This window comes from Electrophorus electricus, chromosome 10, assembly GCF_041902795.1.
Source record: "Electrophorus electricus isolate QZ-2024a chromosome 10, ASM4190279v1, whole genome shotgun sequence".
Lineage (NCBI taxonomy): Eukaryota > Metazoa > Chordata > Actinopteri > Gymnotiformes > Gymnotidae > Electrophorus > Electrophorus electricus.
In genome coordinates, this window is record NC_137506.1 from 24,401,886 (window position 1) to 24,421,874 (window position 19,989).

The following is a 19,989-nucleotide window of genomic DNA, read 5'->3' on the forward strand; positions in this document are numbered from 1 at the left end:
CCTTATCTGAGCTAGCCGCTTTACTGAATGCATAATGAGGCATGGAGAGGCACTCTGGGCATGCTCTTTTTGATATACTGTGCTTTTAAAGGAATACTTAAGACAAACATTACTGATAATGTGGAAAAAAGCCTTAAGGATTTTGATATGGGGCAAAATTAGTCCTTTTTCATTCTTAATGAAAGGATCAAATATAAAACTTTGAAGAAATTGAGTATTAAAACAGTCATTTGAAAAGTGATGAGATGTTTTTGAAAAGGCAGTATTTTTAGTCAGTTAAATTATGATGTCATGTAGGTTAATGTCTCGTTAGCTGTGGTAAGTGACGATGCTAAATGTTGGTATGAGCTTTCCACAGCACACTCCCAAATACTACACTGCCCTTGCCTTGAGTTAAGTATTAGTCAGCTCTCACCCCCTTTGGTTTGTCAAGTGGCCTGATGCTGCTCCATAGAAGAGCTCAGTAAATGTAAGGCTGCCAAAATAACGCACCATATGTACTACAGCCATTTAAACGCACCAATGAATACTACAGCCAACAACTCTATTTAGCTAATACACAAAAAGTCTTAAACAGAATAGTTAACACTTAAGAAACAGAACTATTATGCACTTGTGTGGACTTGTATGGACATAGTGCTCCCACTTTGAGATGCTTTATATACATGGAATTTTTTTTAATTATCCATGTATCTATAAGTGCCAAAGTATGATGAATTCATTTAGAGTCCTTTTTCCATAACCGTTCGCACAAGTCACAGCACTTCTATACAGAAATTCTTCCACTCCCTGTCAGGAAATTATGAACATGAATGTCTTCCTGGAGGGTAAAAAAATATACCCACCCTGAGTAGTTTCTCTGACATCTTTGTTTCCTGCTCATTCTACTAAACATTGGCCGTGCTTTTCTGTTCACATTGTACTTAGAGGTCTGGACAGAGGTGCTCACTGTCCTCTGTATCTTAACTGATAACTTTTGCTGTATCAACATCTAACTTTTAAAGAGGGGGAGGTGGGTGGGGGGGGGGGTGTTTGGGGGGGGGTCCAAAAAGCATCCTAGCCGTGGAAGAATGTGAATTGCACCTCTCAGCTGTGAGGAATTTTGTTGTTGACCTCACTGGAATGTGGCCACCTGCTAAGGGAGTTCATTTGGCAAAACACTGGCTAATTATTAGCTACTTATTAGCAGTAAGGTGTGGTTTTTTTTTTAGCATATTTTCCATACCAGCTTTGAATTTTTTTTTTAAAGATTTTTCCGCTTCCATCAAAGATTTGAGTAGATCAGTTTTAAACTGCTATGGTCTATTTTTCAGGACACAATAAAAATAGTGTTGGACTAGATTACATTCAATGCAAAATGTTCACTGCAGACCCATTTTAGAATAGGCCTAATGTGTCTGCAAAACCAGCACAAATAATTTTACAGAACAATTAGAAGTAACGGCTGGTTTGCATAAGCCTCCTGTTGAGGTTGTAATGGAAAATGAAATAACTAACTTGAAGTCCGGCTATTCAAATTTGTGGTTTCAAGATTCTGCAATTTCCCAATAGGATTAAAATTGCCACCATAAAGACTGTTTGAGACTGTTTTGCCTATCTGACCCAACTGTTGGATATGTTCTTGCTGTTGGACTATTAATCACAACAAGATACCACAAGAGGAGTCCTGTCTTCACTCCCCCTCCTCTTCTGACTGCCTTACTCATCAAGCATAATCTTCATTCTCTGCTGTGTTCCAACACAAACCTTTCTCCACTGGCTGTAGCCTGGTTGTGTCTGTTTTTCACTCTGTGGCAAGCAGCCCAGGCTGTAGCAAGCTTATCTAAGCCTGCATGTGTCCACTGCCTCATTCCACATTCCTGAGCACCACAGGCTTGGATACAACAGATGTGATCACAGTGCTGTCTTCAAATAGCTGACGCAACTGTCTGTGCACAGACATCTGGGAAGGAGACCTTTCTCAACAGGTTATCAGTGTAAAAATACTGCCCTCATCAGAGATCTTTTTATCCAGCACCAGAAATATGCAGAATATGTAGTGGTTCAAAGCATGTATTTACATTTTGGGGGGAATTTAAGTGTAGAGACAGCTCCATTTGCTGACTTAACCCAAGAGTGATGTGTGCGTGCAATTTACCTTCACTTAAGTGTTTTTGGTTTTTTTTGTTTGTTTGTTTGTTTGTTTTTGTTTTTCTCTTTTGGTACATTCAAACCATTATCTTTCTAGGTTGTAGCGTTTGGTGCATGCCAGGCCTTCAGATTTAATGTGAATATTTTCATTGTATAATTTCTTACATCTGTTCGGTTGAATGGGCTGCTTTATTTCACATCATCCTTAACAGGACCTGCCCAGACTGCACACCTTAAGTTGTTTCAGCTTCCTTAAAGTTTTAACATTTTACTACAACAATACAGGGTGAGGGCTAATCTTATTGTTTGGTACTAAGGGCAGTAGAATGTTTTGGTAGCTATGAGTGCATGCTTGTGTGTGCATGCACATGTACATGATGCAGCGTAAAGGAGTGTTTCTGCCTCGCCCTGCCTGGCACATGGGCCATTGCTAAAGGCAGAAAGGAAATGAGAATTTGAACCTGACTTCAAGCAGGAAGTGGTAACACTGATGATGAGCCATGCTAAACAGCATTCCATTCAACTTAACTTGGCTTAACCTCGTCATAAACTGTCTGTAGAAGATTCTAAAATTTTAAAGGCTCCGTAAGGTCGAGTTAGAGAGCTGGCTCTACCAGCTTTGTGCCACTGATATCACCCCTGAGTCACAGAGAGCTGATGGGGAGTAGCAGCAGTTAGCCATACTCATTTGGAGGCTTGAGTCCGCATGCTTATCTGCTGATCATGAAACATGCAGACAGGTTCTGTGATATCATGCTGAGATCATCTTTTGACAAGTCTGTACTGCAAGGATGCGTGGGAGCTAGATGGAAAGTGTGTGTATTAAAATGTAATTTCTTAAAGGAAGTTTCATTTGGCTTGTCTACAGGACATATTAGGATATTCCTCAAATGGATTTTTGCAATGAATTGACATGGCCCCAAAAATATGCACCAATTGTTTGTTTGAGGTTGAAATGTGATATTGTTATCCCAGAAACTAGATAGCGTCTTTCCACTTTTTGTTTTGGCCTTTACTCTTCTGTATGGTGGTGGTGGGGGTCAGGCAGAAACTGTTACACCAGCTCAAAATGGATGATCTCACTCTGTTTGTTATGGTCTGAAACAGTGGTTTAACTCTACACAAACAAGACCCTGAGATCCCAGCTACCCACTCTGTCCCAAGGCTTATTCTCCTGTTTCCTCCTTTGTGTTTCATCTGGTACCAGTCCATGTGTAGAGTAGGAAATGGCTGTGTTTTTTGAGCAGAATGTGGAACACTGTAATTAGAACATGTTGATAATCACTGTAGACAACCACTCCACTGATCATGGGTCCTTTTGGCTTATGGGAGCTGGTTACTGTACAGTGGAATTCCAGTAGAAAAAGTTAGGTTTTTCATGCAGAGTGAACATATTCTTTGTCGGTGCAAAGTTTTTCTTTTTTAAGGCTAATGAATGACACATTTTGAATAACATCCATTTTAAAGATGTGGTACCTTCTTAGGTCAACAGCTGAGAGTAATACAAATTATAACAAATAAAAATAAATAACATTTTAAAAGATGGCTGTAAAAGTCATTGTATTTTAAACACATTTACCAACTTGCATAAATTCTCCTTTCTCTCTCCATGACAGAATCTCCTCGCTTATCCAGCGACTCCTCCGTCAGTGGCCATGACCCTGCACTGGCAGACTGCTGCTCGCTGTCCGGTATTGAGCACTCGGAGGATGAGCGGCCAGTGAGCACCATCTCCACACTCTCATCGGGCTCATCAGGCGAGGGCCAGGGCAGCCTTTTCCACGACATCCCCACAGCCCCAGCTGTGCCCTTGACGCCCACTGGCCCCGATATAGACCTGGAGCTCAGCCCTGCTAAGGAACGGGAGGGACCCTCGTCCCTGCCAAGACTTGACCCATCCAAGGGCCAGCACGTCAGCAGCGTGTTTGGTGCTGGAGCCTGCCCACTGCGGCCAAACACAGATGAGCCTTCGCCTGTCGCCACCTTAGCCATGATACCCAATCCACAGCTGACATACGTGGACCGTGTCGTCATGGAGATTGTTGAGACTGAAAGGATGTATGTCAGGGACTTGTGCAGTATTGTGGAGGTGAGTAGAAGGGATTTCTTTCAGGCAATTACATTACCCCCACCCTGCCCATTGGCACAGTTGCCTTTTTAAAGGAACTTGTTTACCAGACATGTAGCCAAGAGTGTATGGATGCTGCCAGTCAAAAGAGAACATATTGCCAAATGCATAGTATTATTAAACAACAATTAAATTTAGCATTTAGTATTTTTAATCACACATGAAGATGTACTCTTCAAAAATTGGCTTCTTATTTTCTTTCGTCATCCTCAGTTTCATAAGCTAATTAAATTTAACTAACTGACTGTTTATCAGTTTTGTACAACAAAGAAGATTTTGTGAAGTGGCTTTATTTGGTCTTTATCAAGAAGTGCTAGACTTTACACCTGGAAAAGCAACATTTAATGCATCTGCAATCTTTCTCAGGGTTCATTGGTTTAGCTGAAGCTTGTGCAGTTTTCTCTGGTTGGAAAGGAGAACAAATTGACTGCCTCTTTTTGTTGGTTTTCTGATTATATTGCACATTATTGAGTTTTGATGCCTAGGAGCTGTTTATAATAAAAGATTGTGAAGACTGTGTGCTATGGCTGCCACTTTACTTAATATATTACAGCAGGATGGTATTAAAATCATAAGAAATATATAATATAATTACATTTGTAGGAATGGTAATTGTATCCCAAAAAATTTACAAAATCCCAAACTGGAACATCATAAAACAGAGGTTTGTGTGGATTGGTGAGCAGGGATTTCTTTCATTTTGAGGCTTCCAAATCAACTGGTTTATATTTTTTCTACAGCAATACTATGCTGAGGATGCAGTACTGCTCTAACAATAAACAGAAGTAGGAGTGGGCGATCTTCCCAAAAAACCATATCAGGTTCTTCTTAACACCCATTCACAATCCATGATCTAAATTATGATCATTCTTCCCTGTCTATGGACTTGTTTATCAGTGTCATAAATCCCACATTGTAAATGGTACCATAGCCATAAATAGAATGTGACTGCCTCAGTTACCTCTTTCTGTTTGCTACCTTTTATCTTATTTTTTATAATGTTCTAATGTGTATGTCAATGATAACTGTTTGTTTTGGGACTTCCTGAGATACCAAAGACTCAGGTTGTATGATCTGAGTGAAATACCCTTGGCATGTTCCTTCAGATAAGGTGGATGAATAGATTTGTTGAATTACCTCTGAATATGATGATCAATGCACAACAATGTTTATAGATTACTTTGATTTGAGAAATGCCTGACTGTACATAGCCATCACTTTCACACTACTCAGAGTCCCATTTTGGCACCAGCTCCTTAGCCATCATGCTGCTAGGTTGAATTGGTTTTAAAATGTCACAAACGTAAGAGAACCTATGGTAGTCACCTGGTATAACATGCCAATCAGCACAGCCATTTTATAACCAACCATTCTGTTAGTTTGTGAACTTAGATGGCCAGAAATAGTGGATGCATGCTTTTGTAAAGTTTTGAAACATTAGTAGGAGAACATATAGATTTTTAGATTCCTATTCTTTGCTTGGAAATATCGTTTCCAGTATAAAATTATCATATAGCCCATCAACAAATGTAAAATATATAATCTGGTCCTTGTAGGGCCTGTTTCTGCTCTTCATCAGTGACCCAATGATTCTGTTCATTGATCTAATTGCCTTGAAACAGCAGGTGGCCCTGGTGTATTTAAGCCACTTCTGGGTAATAACATGGCTGGAGTAAAGTCCTGTGCTGTGCCCAGTTTTGTCTTTTATAGCCGTATAATTCTTGTCCTACCCACAACAAAACAGCAGGCTGTAGAGCTTTGGCGTTAACCACACAGTAGCAGTTCATGAGTCTTTCCACACAATAGCATAGTGTTAGCTGTGACTGGTGCCTCTGCTAGCAGGACCATTTGCTGAATATGAGAATTCTTTGGGGGTTTTTGAGGTTTCTGCAGGTGTTGCGCCCTATACTGGAATGTGCCTATATTCCTCCCTTTCTGTGGCTGCTGCAACTTGCTGCACTTTTCATTCCGCAACCTTGCAGTGATTCCAAATGGATTTCCCCCACAGATGGGAAATTTGGTGAAGGGCTGAATCCTGCTCTATTCATCTTCATCATCACCTGTCAGGACCTCTGTGCCCCTAGCTCAAGTACACATCCACAGGAGGGACTCATGGCTGGAGCTGACTACCATTTTCCAACAATGCTGAAGAAAATACCAAATCCAAAAAAACAAAGAATAAAAATGTATTTCAAATGGGAATCTTCAAATACAGGTGTTTTTTATTCCTGGATAAATATGCAGTGCATGCAAGAGATTATGGTCAAAAGGCTTTTGCATTGTGATAAATATAAAGTCATACTCTGCTCTGAACCAATTAATCTGCAACTTTCTTTCATGCTTTTATGAGCATGCATGGAGCAGACCGTGTGATTTCACTCATTCAGACCCTGCCACCTCCCCACCCTGCAAGCTTCTGATTAATTGATTTCTCAGTTACCTCCAGTAACCAAACTCAACCAAAGCTGGGATTCAAACCTATAACCAGTAACCGAATGCAGCTGGGATTTAAACCTGTCTTGATGCAGGAAATGAACTGCTGCTTGTATTAAGTAGTGCTTGCATTTCCCCATCCCTTGGCTCTCTCCACAGTTCGATGCTCTCACTGAGCAAAAATGGAGTTGTGCTACTCGTGGCTTGTGGTCTGATCATCCTTCTCTGGGCTCCATGGGCAGGGCAGACATAAACTACTGCAAAATGCCCAAATATGGTGTCCCTCACTCTCCAGAGCAGACTAGAATGAGCCCTGTATGGTGTTATTTGGTCACACTTATAGGTGTTGCATGTTACTCAAGAACTCCAGTCCCCCAAAATATCAAAATCTTAACCTGATTCCTATTTGCCTACAATACCAAGTGCTGGAGGATAGCATACTCATACTGGTGCACACAAGCTGAAATTACTTTCATGATATAGGTGGTGTTCTTATTTTTTCATACTCCTGGTAATATTGATACCTAGGATTGGTGTTTTATCCAATATTAAAGCAAATTCACATTTCTGAATTGCTGTCAGAAGTCTAGAACTGCTTAAGCATGGACAAAATCCTGCTCTGTATGACCTTGCAGAAACCCTCTGATAAGCAGTTAATGTGAAATTGGTCAATATAAATCAGGTGAAACTTTAACCAAAATTTTGTTAGATTGCATGAGTGCCTTAATTTGTCATTATCCATTTAAATATTTATTGTGAATACCTGAAACTTCTTAAAAATTGTAAAGGATACTCAAAGAATACAAAAAAGGACATAATTTGTGTCCATGTTGAGCCCTTCTACAGCAACAGTATTGCAGAGACCAATGTTCTGACAGTAACAAATAATGTTGTGGGACCCCGTTGGGCTGTATTATATAGTTTGAGTATACACTTGAAAGTTTGTCTCTCTGAATTTTAAAATGGTGATGGAATGAGCAGAATCTCTCATAGACCTTGACAGTGTTAGTATTATGAAAAATGATTGGGTTTCCCACTGTAACCTCTAGTGGTCTGAAAGATGGATTACAGGCTCTGTCCTTAATGCTGCTTTCTTATTTGAGCAGTAGGCTCTGTATGTGTGGTCCTGCTTCATCCTGCCTTAAGAAACACTCACACGAGTGGAATTCCCCAGAACAGAAAATAATAGCAAAAGCGGTTTCCGTGTGTCTTTCTCTTTGCCTGTCTGTGTGCTCATGTCTAGCTGCATGTGTGTAGGAAGCTGGGCATGTGAGTACAAGAAAAAGTTGCACACTACCACACACTGCAGTAACCTGTTTTTATTACAGTTTCTATGAAAAGTTTTGAAAGGTTTTGGGGAAACTTTGCTAACCACTTTTACTTTAAACTTGAAAGAAAAACACATGTAGACCCTAAAATAAGCATGAAAAAAATGAGGGTCAACACTGGTATTCTTAGCAGTGAAATGCTTCCTGATTACTTATGTATGCCAGGATTCTTGTGTCCATGTCTGGTAACTGTTCAAGTTTGGGACATGGGGAAATAAACAAGATGCCTTAGATCATAAGCAGATGCTGCCACTGGGTTTTATGGAATAAATGAAGAAAAATAGCGAAAGGTCACTTCTCAATTGGTCTGGATACACCAATAGAGCTATGGAGCAAATCATGTAACACATTACTGCCCTCTGCTGACATCCTACAGGCATCACACTTTATGTCTGTGTAAAGCTGTAACACACTGTAATTTTAGGGAGGTTATATTCCAGGTCCTAGATATGGATTAAATTGGTCTTGGACTAAATATTAGAGTCATTAAAAGTCCATTTTAGTCTAGGTATTAGACTAATCTTAATCTTCAAAACGTGCCTAAAAAGACTGAAGAGAGGTATGCTCCATAAATGACATGAATGAATTTTAAAATCTTTTTCTCTAATTGCTGTTTTACAGGACTACCTGGCTCACATTATAGACACTAGAGACTTGCCTATTAAGCCTGAGCAGGTTTGTTCCCTGTTTGGGAACATTGAAGTCATCTATGAATTTAACAGGTAAGAATCACCTTCATGTACTATGTAAAAGCAGTACTTGATACAAGATGAGCCATAGTACATGTAACTCAGGAAACCAGAGAGTGTCAGATTAATCCAGATAGTTCTCCAACAAGACCTTTATGTCAACTGACTTCACTGTAGCCATAAAGGGCATTTAAAGAAGGCCTGAGCATTAACCTATCAGAGAAACAGTTACTCTAAATGACAACAACTTAAGTCCTTGCGTAAGTCACAAGGTGTACCTTAATTGGACTAACATGTTGACCTTTATGGCAAATGGCCATTTAAGGCAAAGTAATTTTTTAAAACAATTTGCTCTGATCTGCTGACACATTGTGGAAAGAAGGGAAATCTCTAATGAAGGATTTTACTGTGTGTGTGGGCGGGAGAGTGGCTCTGTGACTATATGCATGTGTGCGTGGGGTGGTGGTATCTGTGGGTTTGTGCGCGCATGTGTGTGTGTATGTGTGTGGGATATGTATACTATAGCGTGACTGTTTGTTTTGGTCAGCATGTTGTTGACATGTGGAATGAGGCTTTACTTTGTCACAAGAGACCTTTTACAGGTGCTGTGTTTAAATGGATATGCTGTGCTGGCATATTAACCTGTCACTGATCTGACAAGAATGCACACAGTTGGGAATATGCATCTCAAACAGTAAAACTCCTAAAAGCCACACACACTGCCTTGTTGGCTGCCATTAATGTAAACAAACATACATACATACATACATACATACATACATACATACATAAATTATAGAATTATTTGTCTGTTTTCTTTTAGAAGGGCATGCTTTGTAGGCTTTCTAAATTGGGTTTTGCTCATTTTTAGACATCTCTACCTATAACACTGCAGCAAAGGCACAACATGGGCTTAACATCATCATGTGTTCTCCCACCACTGTCTTTCTACATGGGGGGAGCATGAGCCATATAGTGCTTGCTTGAGGTGGTCACTAACTGAAGCCACTTTAATGGTGTATTAAATATGATATACTGCTGAAACCTACTGTGGTTGTGGACTGGGGACAATATACCAAAATAAACTGTGGCCTATAGCATGGCAATTATTATTGGGGGTTTTGACAGGTTTTATATTTGTGGTATAATAAAGGGGTTCCTAAACATTGTGCACAATGGTCAGAAGAAGGTACTGCCTGAATAAAGTGTTAAATAAAACTCTAGATTTGAGATCAGTCTCTATATGCTGTAGCATCAGGTTTTATCAGTAATCTCACAAATATGGTCACTTTTGAATAACCTGAGATATGATTGTACTATAAAGTTTACTTTCATTAATTTGTTTTTTAAAGACTTTTTTTCAGTAGATACATAAAGAGCCTTTTATGTAAAGGCAAACAAAATTGTTGTGTAGTTTCAGATTCTGCAGTTTTGAATTTTAATATTTGCTCTATCGATTTACCTATTATACATTGTCTTGGACAAAAGTCCTCTAATCACTCACCAAAGCTATTTGGCTTTCACATACAGTATATCTCTATATAGATATAAATATACTGCCATCTTTACATTGTGTGGGTGTGATTTTATTTTTATATATATTGTGTGTGTTTGTGTGGTTGGTTTTTTTTTTTTTTTTTTATATATAATATATATAGTGTGTTACCTTCAGACTGGTAGCTGGAATTGTTTTGCATGGCTATATTTGAGATGCATAGAAAATCAAGTAAATATGATTCATCTTACGATGTCTGTCTTGAATATAACTAGTCTTTATTCAGCTAGCCTCTCAGTGCAGTGTTTTAAAATGGTCAGTATACAATTATACACATTTTGTCACTTCATCACTTTTTCTCTCCACAGTGAGCTGTTACAGTCTTTAGAAATGTGTAACAGTGATCCTGTGGCCATCGCCTCTTGCTTTGTGAATAAGGTACAAAGAACAAGTCTCAGTATAAATGCATGCAGTGTTTCTCACACCTAATCTATTCAATACACCAGTTCTCTTTTTCTTTTTCCTATCTGCAGAGCCAGTATTTTGACATCTACACTCAGTACTGCACAAACTACCCGAAGTAAGTGGATGAGCGACATTTCTTTTCCTGAGTGATTTGCTCCACACTGTGAGTGATCATTGAGGCAGATGACACATTGGCTCCTTTGAGATCTCGATTAACTCTCCTCCCCCTGTGACATAAAAGGCAGCCCCAACAGAGTGACAACATCCTCACGCCATCAGCTTTCTGGCGTCTTGCTCCACTAGCACACGTCTCCAGCTTCATCAAGACTTGAGGGGGGAGTCTTGTTAATTGACATCTCAGAGGAGAAGATGTGTCATCTGACTCAGTAGGGGGGGTGGGAGGGTATGTGTATTGTCATTCTGATGGTTGTTTCCATGTCCACTACCCTGCTGTACTGTGGTTCCATACCATATGTGAAACCATGTCAACCATGCAGAGTTGCATGGTTGAGCTCATTAGCCCCTGCCAAAGCATGTCTCTGTGGGGCTGTGTGGTTCAGTTGTCTTTTAATCCCTTACCAATCCCTGTCCCTCATTTTCCCCCTTAGCTCAGTAGCTACTCTCACAGAGTGTATGAGGAATAAGACTCTGGCCAAGTTCTTCCGGGACCGGCAGGCATCTCTAGCGTGCTCCCTTCCTTTGGGCGCCTACCTGCTCAAGCCCGTCCAGAGAATCCTGAAGTACCATCTTCTGTTACAGGCATGTGCCACTTAACCACTGAATGCAGAGCTGCTTGCCATTCATATGGTGCTGTAGAGATGGCTGCATTTAATACTAAATTCCTTTTTTCCCCCTCTCTTCATCTTATTTATATTTGATGTACCTGTGATTTTGTTCAGATTTCTGATTGTGATTATAAACCTTATTGAATGACAGAATGAATCAATGAATTGTGAACTACAGGAAGAAAGAAAGACACAGATGTAAAGTAAATGTGGGTCTTGGATTATGGATTTAAATACTTAATTTTTCCTTTCACACACCACATGTGGCTTATGTTCTCTCCCCTTGCAATATCTTGTCGATTGATATTGCCATCATCAATGAATCCATAAAAGTCTCAGACGACTATTTTCTTAGCATTCATTAGTTTTTGTTTGTTTGTTTTATTTTTGCAACAAAACAGCCTTGAAGATCTTCATCTCTCACTGTGTTTTGTCTTGTCACTGTCTCAGGAGATTGCCAAACACTTTGACCCTGAGGAGGAGGGCTATGAAGTGGTGGAAGATGCCATCGACACCATGACAGGGGTGGCCTGGTACATCAATGACATGAAGAGAAAACACGAGCATGCTGTGAGACTGCAGGTGACTGGCAGCATGCCTTCACTGACACTGGGGCAGTTGTAGTGGATAATGTGATTAACTAGCAGTAAGAAGGTTGCCAGTTCAAACCCCATCTCTGCTTAGTTGCCACTGTTGGGCCCTTGAGCAAGTCCCTTAACCCTCAGTTACTCAAATTGTATTCAGTCATAATTGCTTTGGATAAAAGCGTCAGCTAAATGCCATAGATATAACACAAATGCAGGTTTACAAGCAAAGAACCCTGCTGTGTTATGAAGTCTGATGAATATTAGTATTGTGCCTAAAGTGTGGCTTTACATTTGCTTGGCTTAATTGCACATGGTTATGTATTGTTCAGTGATTTATGAAGCACTTTAGGAAAGGTGCTCCTTTTTAATTATTTCTAATTCATGTTTTTATTACATGATCTTTTGAAATGACTTTACTTCTACAAATCATTGCTGTTACCGGGAGGCATTATTTAATTCATGTCAAGGAACAGGGAGCATAGCTGGTCTTCTTAATTAGACCAGATATGAAAAGAAAAATGTTCATCGTATTTGGGTCAATGCTTGGGTCATTTATTTAAACTACAACTCTACTACTGTACATGCAAAAGCAAACAATGCCTTGAGAACATTTTTACAGAAAATGTCAGTAATTTCAGTAAAATGACATGTTGTTGTTTCATTTTTGTATGTCTGATGAATCAGTCCTTCAGAGACATAAGGTCAGAGCAGGGCCATTAGCATTTAAAAGAACATGAGTAATTGGTCTGAAATGACCCATTTACCTTGCAATGACACACGTACCCTGTGTGAGTCCAAACACCCAGAGCACTGCTGCAGAACCAAGCTAGCCTTTACAAAGTTTTTTGTGATATAAATGTAAGGAATCAAGGGATTCAGAGATGCTAAATTTAACCAGCTCATAGGTTTCTTAAAGTCCTGTCAGCAGGTATGTCGATGGACACGGTAGTTTACTATGCCAACATCCAGAGGCTTTCAAGAAACAACAAATGCCTTCAATCCCCTAAACATAATGCACCATTCTCTGAACTCCTAGAGCTGTCAAGTGTTAAGCTACCAATGTGCTACAGTCAGTAGGAGGGGTTTGAATGGGACAATGGAGCGTAGGCCATTTGGTTCAGGTCCTAATTTATGGTCCATGCTGATGGGGACCATGTCTGCTTTTCTGTAGGAGATCCAGTCCCTCCTGATCAATTGGAAAGGCCCTGACCTCACAACCTATGGCGAACTGGTTCTTGAAGGAACCTTTCACGTCCACCGAGCAAAGAACGAGAGGACACTCTTTCTCTTTGAAAAGATGCTCCTAATCACCAAGAAGAGCAGAGAACATTATGTCTACAAGAACCATATCACGGTACTGGGTGATCCATGGCTGAGTGGGATGCTAGGGATTTATAGCCCTAAATATCTATTTTTGCCCATTCATAGCTCAGTTTAGTGAAGGCCAGTGGTTACATTATAGTACTTCTGTACTCTATGACAAGTTGGCACCACCAATCTGGGAAAGGCTTAAAACTGCTGCAAAATGTGCTGGTGCATTGCTAATTGGCAGGGGTTAGTTAGGCCTGCTTTCTTACCTTCTCACTGAGATCATGGTCAGGGCCTTCTACTGGACCCTAATCCTATTGTTCTGATATTTTGTGTATTATTTTCAGTGTTCCACTCTAATGTTGATTGAAAGTGCCAAAGACTCCCTTCGCTTCAGTGTGACCCACTACAAGCACCCCAAACAACCTCACACAATGCAGGTATGTGAGGCAACCCTACATGAACTCTTCACAAATAATCCATCAAAGAACCACAGCCCCTTATATTACCCAGTCTTCATTGACTTGGTTTGTGATGCCTACCTTTTGGCCATCCTTAGGCCAAAACTGTGGAGGAGAAAAGGCTGTGGGCCCATCACATAAAGCGACTGATTTTGGAAAACCATCATGCCATCATACCACAGAAAGTATGCGAGCTTCTAGAAACCATATAACACGAATGAATGTTATTGTGATGTGCAGTTTTTAAGATGCATCTTGCACTCTTCCATTTAGGCCAAAGACGCCATCTTGGACATGAGATCTTCTCGTGAGTTGTTGGGTTGTGGTGTGCTTTTGTTTGCTTGTTTTTTATATACGTGAATGGGGAGTTAAATGCACAGGGGAGTATTATGTGTACGTATATGAAATGTGAAAAGTTAATTTCTTATTAACTAAGACAAAGTATCTTTGCATGATACTGCACAATATTTTATTTGTGTTAATCTGTGTGTGGGTGTGTGTGTGTGTTTGTGTGTGTGTGTGTGTGTCTCTCTCTCTTGCTCTCTCTCTCATTTTGTTCTCTAGGCCCAGTGAAATATCGCTACAGTCCTGAGAGGTCAAAGAAGCTTGGCTCTGATCAGAGTGAAGCCTTCCCCGCTGAAGCACGGAAGGGGCGAAGGCGCTCAGGTCAGACTGGCCAGTGAAAAGGGTTTTATTTGTCTTTAGTTAGGTTTAGATGCTTTGATTTAATTGTGACTGCACATTTACTGCACACAAATTTAGACTGCACGTTTCTAGTGGTCAGTGATTCCTTCATTATGAGACATATTTTGAACATATGATTTAAATGAGGCGGGGGTTTCAAATGGGCAATGATCAGATTTAATGGTCTACATTTCAAATATTTCCTTACTTAGATGAAGCCTAAATGCCCATTTTTCTCTTCTCTTTTCTCACAGAGCCAATGAGTGTGAGCAGTACAAAAGGTAATGTCTTTTTGTTTTGTTGTATCAAGTATTTTACTGAATCAAGTTTCATGTTATACAAGAATAATAACTGCTTAACAGAAGTTAAGGATGGTCTACGTTTGAAAGTCCCTTATTTGAAAAAAAGAATGATTTCAGTGTTTAAAACCATTTATGTCTGCATAGTGTTAATTCAGTTTTAAAAATGAAGTTGTGGCACCAAAACCAAGATCAGGGCTTTACTTCCAAATAAATGAATAAAAATAAAGACAAACGATTTGGTCAAAGTAGTAATGAGGACATCTCCTGAGAAGCTAGCGATTTGCAAACATAAGAAGGAAAGTTCAAAGCCCAAGTCCTGCCCCTCCATCATTAGGTCCACAGCAGGGACAGGGTCATCAGCACTTGCAATCTCTCATATGGGAGCCATGTGCTCCATCCTTCCCATTGTCAACCTCACCTCGCTTTGTTTCAAATCCTTCCACTAGCCAAGTGGGCCCTCCTGCAGGAGATCAAAGAGCACAAATCCATTCACCACCTGCACACACAATGATGTTAATTATGGAGCCCATCAGCGAAGGACTTTGTCATGTCACTTCCTTAGTGACTGCAGACTTAGTTTTGACCTCTGATCAGCACTCCTCTATTATGCATTTTAATTTGCAGATAATAAAAGAAAAATTCCAACCATTTCGTCCATCTGTTCTCTGGCACTCTTTCTCTTTTATGACCACCTGAAAGTTGTCAGTTGCATGACAGGGCTGTCTCTGTCCTTCACACAGAAAATAAGTCAGGGGACAAGTGAATCCCTCTTAGGCAGCAACATGTGGCTCAAGTAGGGGAGTTTCTCATCCAAATCTGATCTAATTTGATTACCATTGAAATCCTCCTTATGCTGGTCTCCTTTACTGACGTGCTGGTCTCCTTTACTGATGCCATGATCCGGTGTTCGGTGTGGCTAAAACAAAATTTCCAGAATTGCTGTGGGACATGATAGGCAGAGCCATGTAGTACTATTTGTTGACCCCTTTTTTTATGTCAATTTTTTTCCTCTTTCACCATCTCGTGATCCACATTCTTCATAATCCTGTAGGAACTCTCAAGGTAAGCCTGCACACACAACCATTACTTGATTAATATTTTACCTCCCAATTCCATTGCATTTGAAGGAGCTGTGACGGTGTGTCTAAAATGCTCTGAAAAGATAAGCTTCAAGGGATTGACTAAGCACTTTTTTCTAAGCTTATATTTTAAAAAGTCAGCATACCTGTGATTGGAAAACCCAGGGTGAATGAGTCAATATAAAGTATCTGAAAATGTAGTTAGGAAGACTGAAATGGATGTGCCTTCCAATCTTGCATGCATGTAATTTGGATTACATCATAAGCAGTACCTTTAGCTCCAGGCAGGCTGATATTGGAGTGTACCAGTGAGGTTTGTGCAAGATTACACCCACATAACTCTATCACTTCACGTCCAGCATGCAGACAGTGTGGGCACTTTGTTGGTGGACAGCAGCCGGCTCCCTCTGCAAACTGCGGGTAGGGTGACCATTCTGAGCTCCAGCCAGGGCAATCAGGAGGTGCCCACCACAGAGGGTAGCAGGTCTGAGTGGTTCCATCTCCGGACAAACTCCTTGGACCGGCTAAGTGTGACCAACCTGGAAGTCCACAGGCTGGAAACCCCATTCCAGCAAGAGAAAGAGGAGGAAAAAGAAAGCGAGGTGGTGGAGGAGCAGGGAGGGAGTGGCGAAGAGGAGGAGGAAGAGATTCTGGTGAAGGACGAGCAGGTAGCTGACTTTGCCAGCTCAGTGTTGGCCGCCATCTCCTGCTGGCACTATAAGGCCAGAGCTTTGCTTTTCACTCAGGTCCCAACGGTGAGACTCACTGTCACCATCTGCATGCTTCTGTTTCATGTCTTAACCCCACACCCCTCCACCCACCCCAGTAAACATCCCTGTTGGTCAAACTTCCATCTGTTGCATGCTGCATCTGAGGTCTGCTAATGCCACTGACGGTGCTGCCATTGTAATCCATCTGTTTCTCACAGTACATGTTGCATCTCTTAAGGGTGTTGTTCTGCACCTGTATGCATGGCTATTCATCAGAGCTAACTATGTTATTATGTTAAATGAAGGTCTACATGGGTCACCAGGATACGTATATGTGAAAGTGAGTGTGTGAGCTCACTAGGTTAGTGCTCAGAGGGTTTATGTATGTGTGAGAGTGCTCAACCAATTATTAGAGAAAATAATGATCATCAAAGAACTGAACAATAACTGTTAACTCGTGTGCTTTTAAATGTATAGATGTGTGAAGATATGCATGTTACGGTACATGTTAAGCAAAATTAAAAAAATGTAATGTAAATTTTAGAATCTAAAGCAGAAGTAATTGTGTTAATACAACCTCTTGTATAATGTTCTGAGGGCTATGCAATATCAGTTGGATTCTGTGATTGAAGTTTGACATCAAAGGAAAATTTCACTCTCAAATTTTGGAGGTGAGAGGAGGGCAGCTTTTGAAAATGGCTCTCTGCCTCCTATAATCAAATTTACCAAAGGTTTCCATTATGTTTGATTTTATCCCATCACAGAAGCAGTCACTAAAGGTCAGTTGTCTTGTTAAAACACAAAAAATCTCTGAAGCCTTCATACAGATTGCAACTGTTTGTAAAAGGATGAACTGCTGCACAGATACTGAACTAAAGAGCATTCCCTTCAGATAGGATGCCTTCCTGTAGGCACGTTCAACATGACAATATTAGTATTACAGTTGCATAACATTTTCATGCTTCTGTTCTTTTTTTCTGTTTCTCTTTTAAGGATGGAAACAGGGATGAGGCCAGTGAGGAAAATGAGCTGGTGTCCAAGAGAAGTGCAACACCTGAAGAGGAACAAGAAGAGAGTTGGGTTCTTGCTGAAAAGGTGAAGCACAGCTACGGGCTTTGACAATGAATGCTTTTGTTCCATCAAATTAAAAACCTAATGTGATTAGTATTGTTTATTGTAAAAAGAAATATCAGGGTATCCAAAAACAATATTGCTTATTGCTCATTGTGATTACAACTTTAATTTGAATCAATTAAAACAACAATAGATGTAAATGTATCTAAAGTCTAACTGGGTGAGTATGCAAGTTCCCCTGCTAAGCACCTTGTTCATTATGTTTTTTTAACTTTTTTCTTTCTTTATTTAAAAAAAAAAAAAAAACCCTGATATGACCAGTGTCTCCATTACATTTGCTTCTTACCCAGACCTGACAACACTGTTCTCTTGTGCCTTATCTCTGCTCTGCAGTCCTAATTTCCTTATTTCCTTATGACTCCAAGAACAGTCAGCATCAGACAACAGGTGCTCGAAATGAGCCTGCACTTCATATAAAAAATAAAATTAGTGGAATTCAAATTATGCAGCATTTCATACACTATAGAAGTCGGTTAACTTCAAAACATTTGCTTAACTATTTTGCAATACTGACAATAACAAAAATAAAGAAGAGTCACTATGGTAATTGTTTTCTTCCGTTGGCTCTTGTCAAGCTAATTGAGTCTCATTAATGTTGGCTGATATTATCTTTATCTTGTTTGTCCTAATTTGATGAGTCCCATCCTCCTGAAACAGTGAGTCATTTTCCATCTGCTCCCTAGGATTCTTCTGGGGATCACTGCTCACAGAGCTTTTCTCTGCCTGGAGACACAGAAGAGACAAAGGGACTTCAGCTGCCCTTTTACCCTGAAACTGCCCTAGATGGAGACAGAGAGGGAGAAGAGATTATAGAGAGCAGTGTGGAGTTATTGCCCCCCATCCAGAGTGTGGTCCAACTGGAGAATGAAAGGACTCCATCAAGCCAAAACCTTTCTGTGGATGTCAATGACCCTGAGGAAGACGAAGATGATGATGAAGAAGAGGAAGTTTTGTCAATGACCGAATCTACCACCATCTTACCTACATCTGTTCTTGACAAAGCCAGTGCTATTGCTGAGCGGTTTGCTACCAGCCTTTCTCGAAGAAACAGCATGGTAGTTGATGAGTTCTCCTTTGGGCACCCCTCATCACAAACAGGCAGTAGGAGGAGTAGTGTTCTCAGCCTCAGTGCTGATCAGTTGGAAAAGGAGAAGGCTCACGAATTAGACTGTTTCTCCCCAGAGCCAATTTGTTTCAAACTCCTAGCTGAACAATTGACCTCAAGCACCATCACAAACAGGACAGTCACACCAGAACAAAGACCACCAATGATGCAAGACACACTTTCTAAAAAGGACAGAATGCTCATCCACAAGATCAAGCAATACTATGAGCAAGCGGAGCACCAGGATGCCAATTTCAGTATCAAACGCAGGGAGAGCCTCTCCTATATCCCTGCAGGACTGGTCAGAAATCTGAGCCGTCAGATCGATGGCCTCCCTACCGATGTGGCACTTCACAGGACAGTCTCAAGCACCAGACCAGCTTCCTGGGCAGTTTTTGACCTTCCACAGTTGGACAAAGAAAAGAACTCCAATGAACCAGACATAGAGATTCCAGCTTTTATACATGGCAGTGATACCTCAGTTGATGAGGTGATCGGCAAAAATGAAGACTTCAGGCCCTTATCTCAGATGATAAATGTTTGGCAAGACATTGAGGTCACTAAGGCTTCAGAGAACCCTCAGGATGCTCCTAAGGATAGCAAGCATGGGCATTTCAAAATGTCCGGTCCTAACCAAATACCAAACCAAAGTGAGAGCTATGGTAGCAAATGTGGGCAACCCCTGCTGATATCAGAGGAGTCTGACAACAGCCTGGCTGGAGAAAGATGCTCAACCTCTCCACCATTTAATAACTACCGAGTCAAGGATAATGAGATGGAGAGCAGCACAAAAAGCAATCACAATTTCCAGGAAAAACACAGAATAAAGCATTCTCCTTTACCAAAGATCTCCCTAAGATCGGGTTCAGAAGAAGACCTAATTCTGCAAGATATGGAAATAATGAAGAACAAGGTATTTCACCTGGCCAGGCAGTACAGCCAGCGTATTAAGAACAGTAAACCTGTAGTGAGGCAGAGGGTCAGAGTGCCTGAGAGCCATGTCAACCCCAAGAACCTGGGATTTGTTGTGGAGGGCAAACCTCCAGAGAATGAGGAGGGTAGGTATAACTCCTTTTCATAGATCTTTTAAAATGGGATATACCTGCCTTTCCACATAGATTATGTATCACAAAAGAAAAATATAAAATATATCTGCAAATACTGTA

At 40.5% G+C, this 19,989-nt stretch overlaps 1 protein-coding gene across 10 annotated transcripts in view; it reads left to right on the forward strand.

Annotated features, from left to right (window-relative positions):
• Positions 1-19,989, forward strand: part of LOC113571348 (pleckstrin homology domain-containing family G member 3) — a 37,166-nt gene that overhangs the window by 14,691 nt on the left and 2,486 nt on the right. For 6 of the 10 annotated variants that reach the window (XM_027000222.3, XM_081721900.1, XM_027000224.3 and 3 more), the window contains 16 exons: positions 3,747-4,219; positions 8,641-8,741; positions 10,572-10,641; positions 10,737-10,783; positions 11,277-11,427; positions 11,904-12,035; positions 13,212-13,394; positions 13,696-13,788; positions 13,908-13,994; positions 14,083-14,116; positions 14,374-14,475; positions 14,748-14,774; positions 15,847-15,857; positions 16,234-16,629; positions 17,578-17,679; positions 18,402-19,881. In XM_027000222.3, the coding sequence (XP_026856023.2) occupies positions 3,747-4,219; positions 8,641-8,741; positions 10,572-10,641; positions 10,737-10,783; positions 11,277-11,427; positions 11,904-12,035; positions 13,212-13,394; positions 13,696-13,788; positions 13,908-13,994; positions 14,083-14,116; positions 14,374-14,475; positions 14,748-14,774; positions 15,847-15,857; positions 16,234-16,629; positions 17,578-17,679; positions 18,402-19,881 (3,489 nt within the window). Of the gene's footprint in view, positions 1-3,746; positions 4,220-6,289; positions 6,474-8,640; positions 8,742-10,571; positions 10,642-10,736; positions 10,784-11,276; positions 11,428-11,903; positions 12,036-13,211; positions 13,395-13,695; positions 13,789-13,907; positions 13,995-14,082; positions 14,117-14,373; positions 14,476-14,747; positions 14,775-15,846; positions 15,858-16,233; positions 16,630-17,577; positions 17,680-18,401; positions 19,882-19,989 lie in introns of those variants that run through there. The other 4 variants (XM_027000223.3, XM_081721905.1, XM_081721903.1 and 1 more) reach the window with 4 other exon arrangements.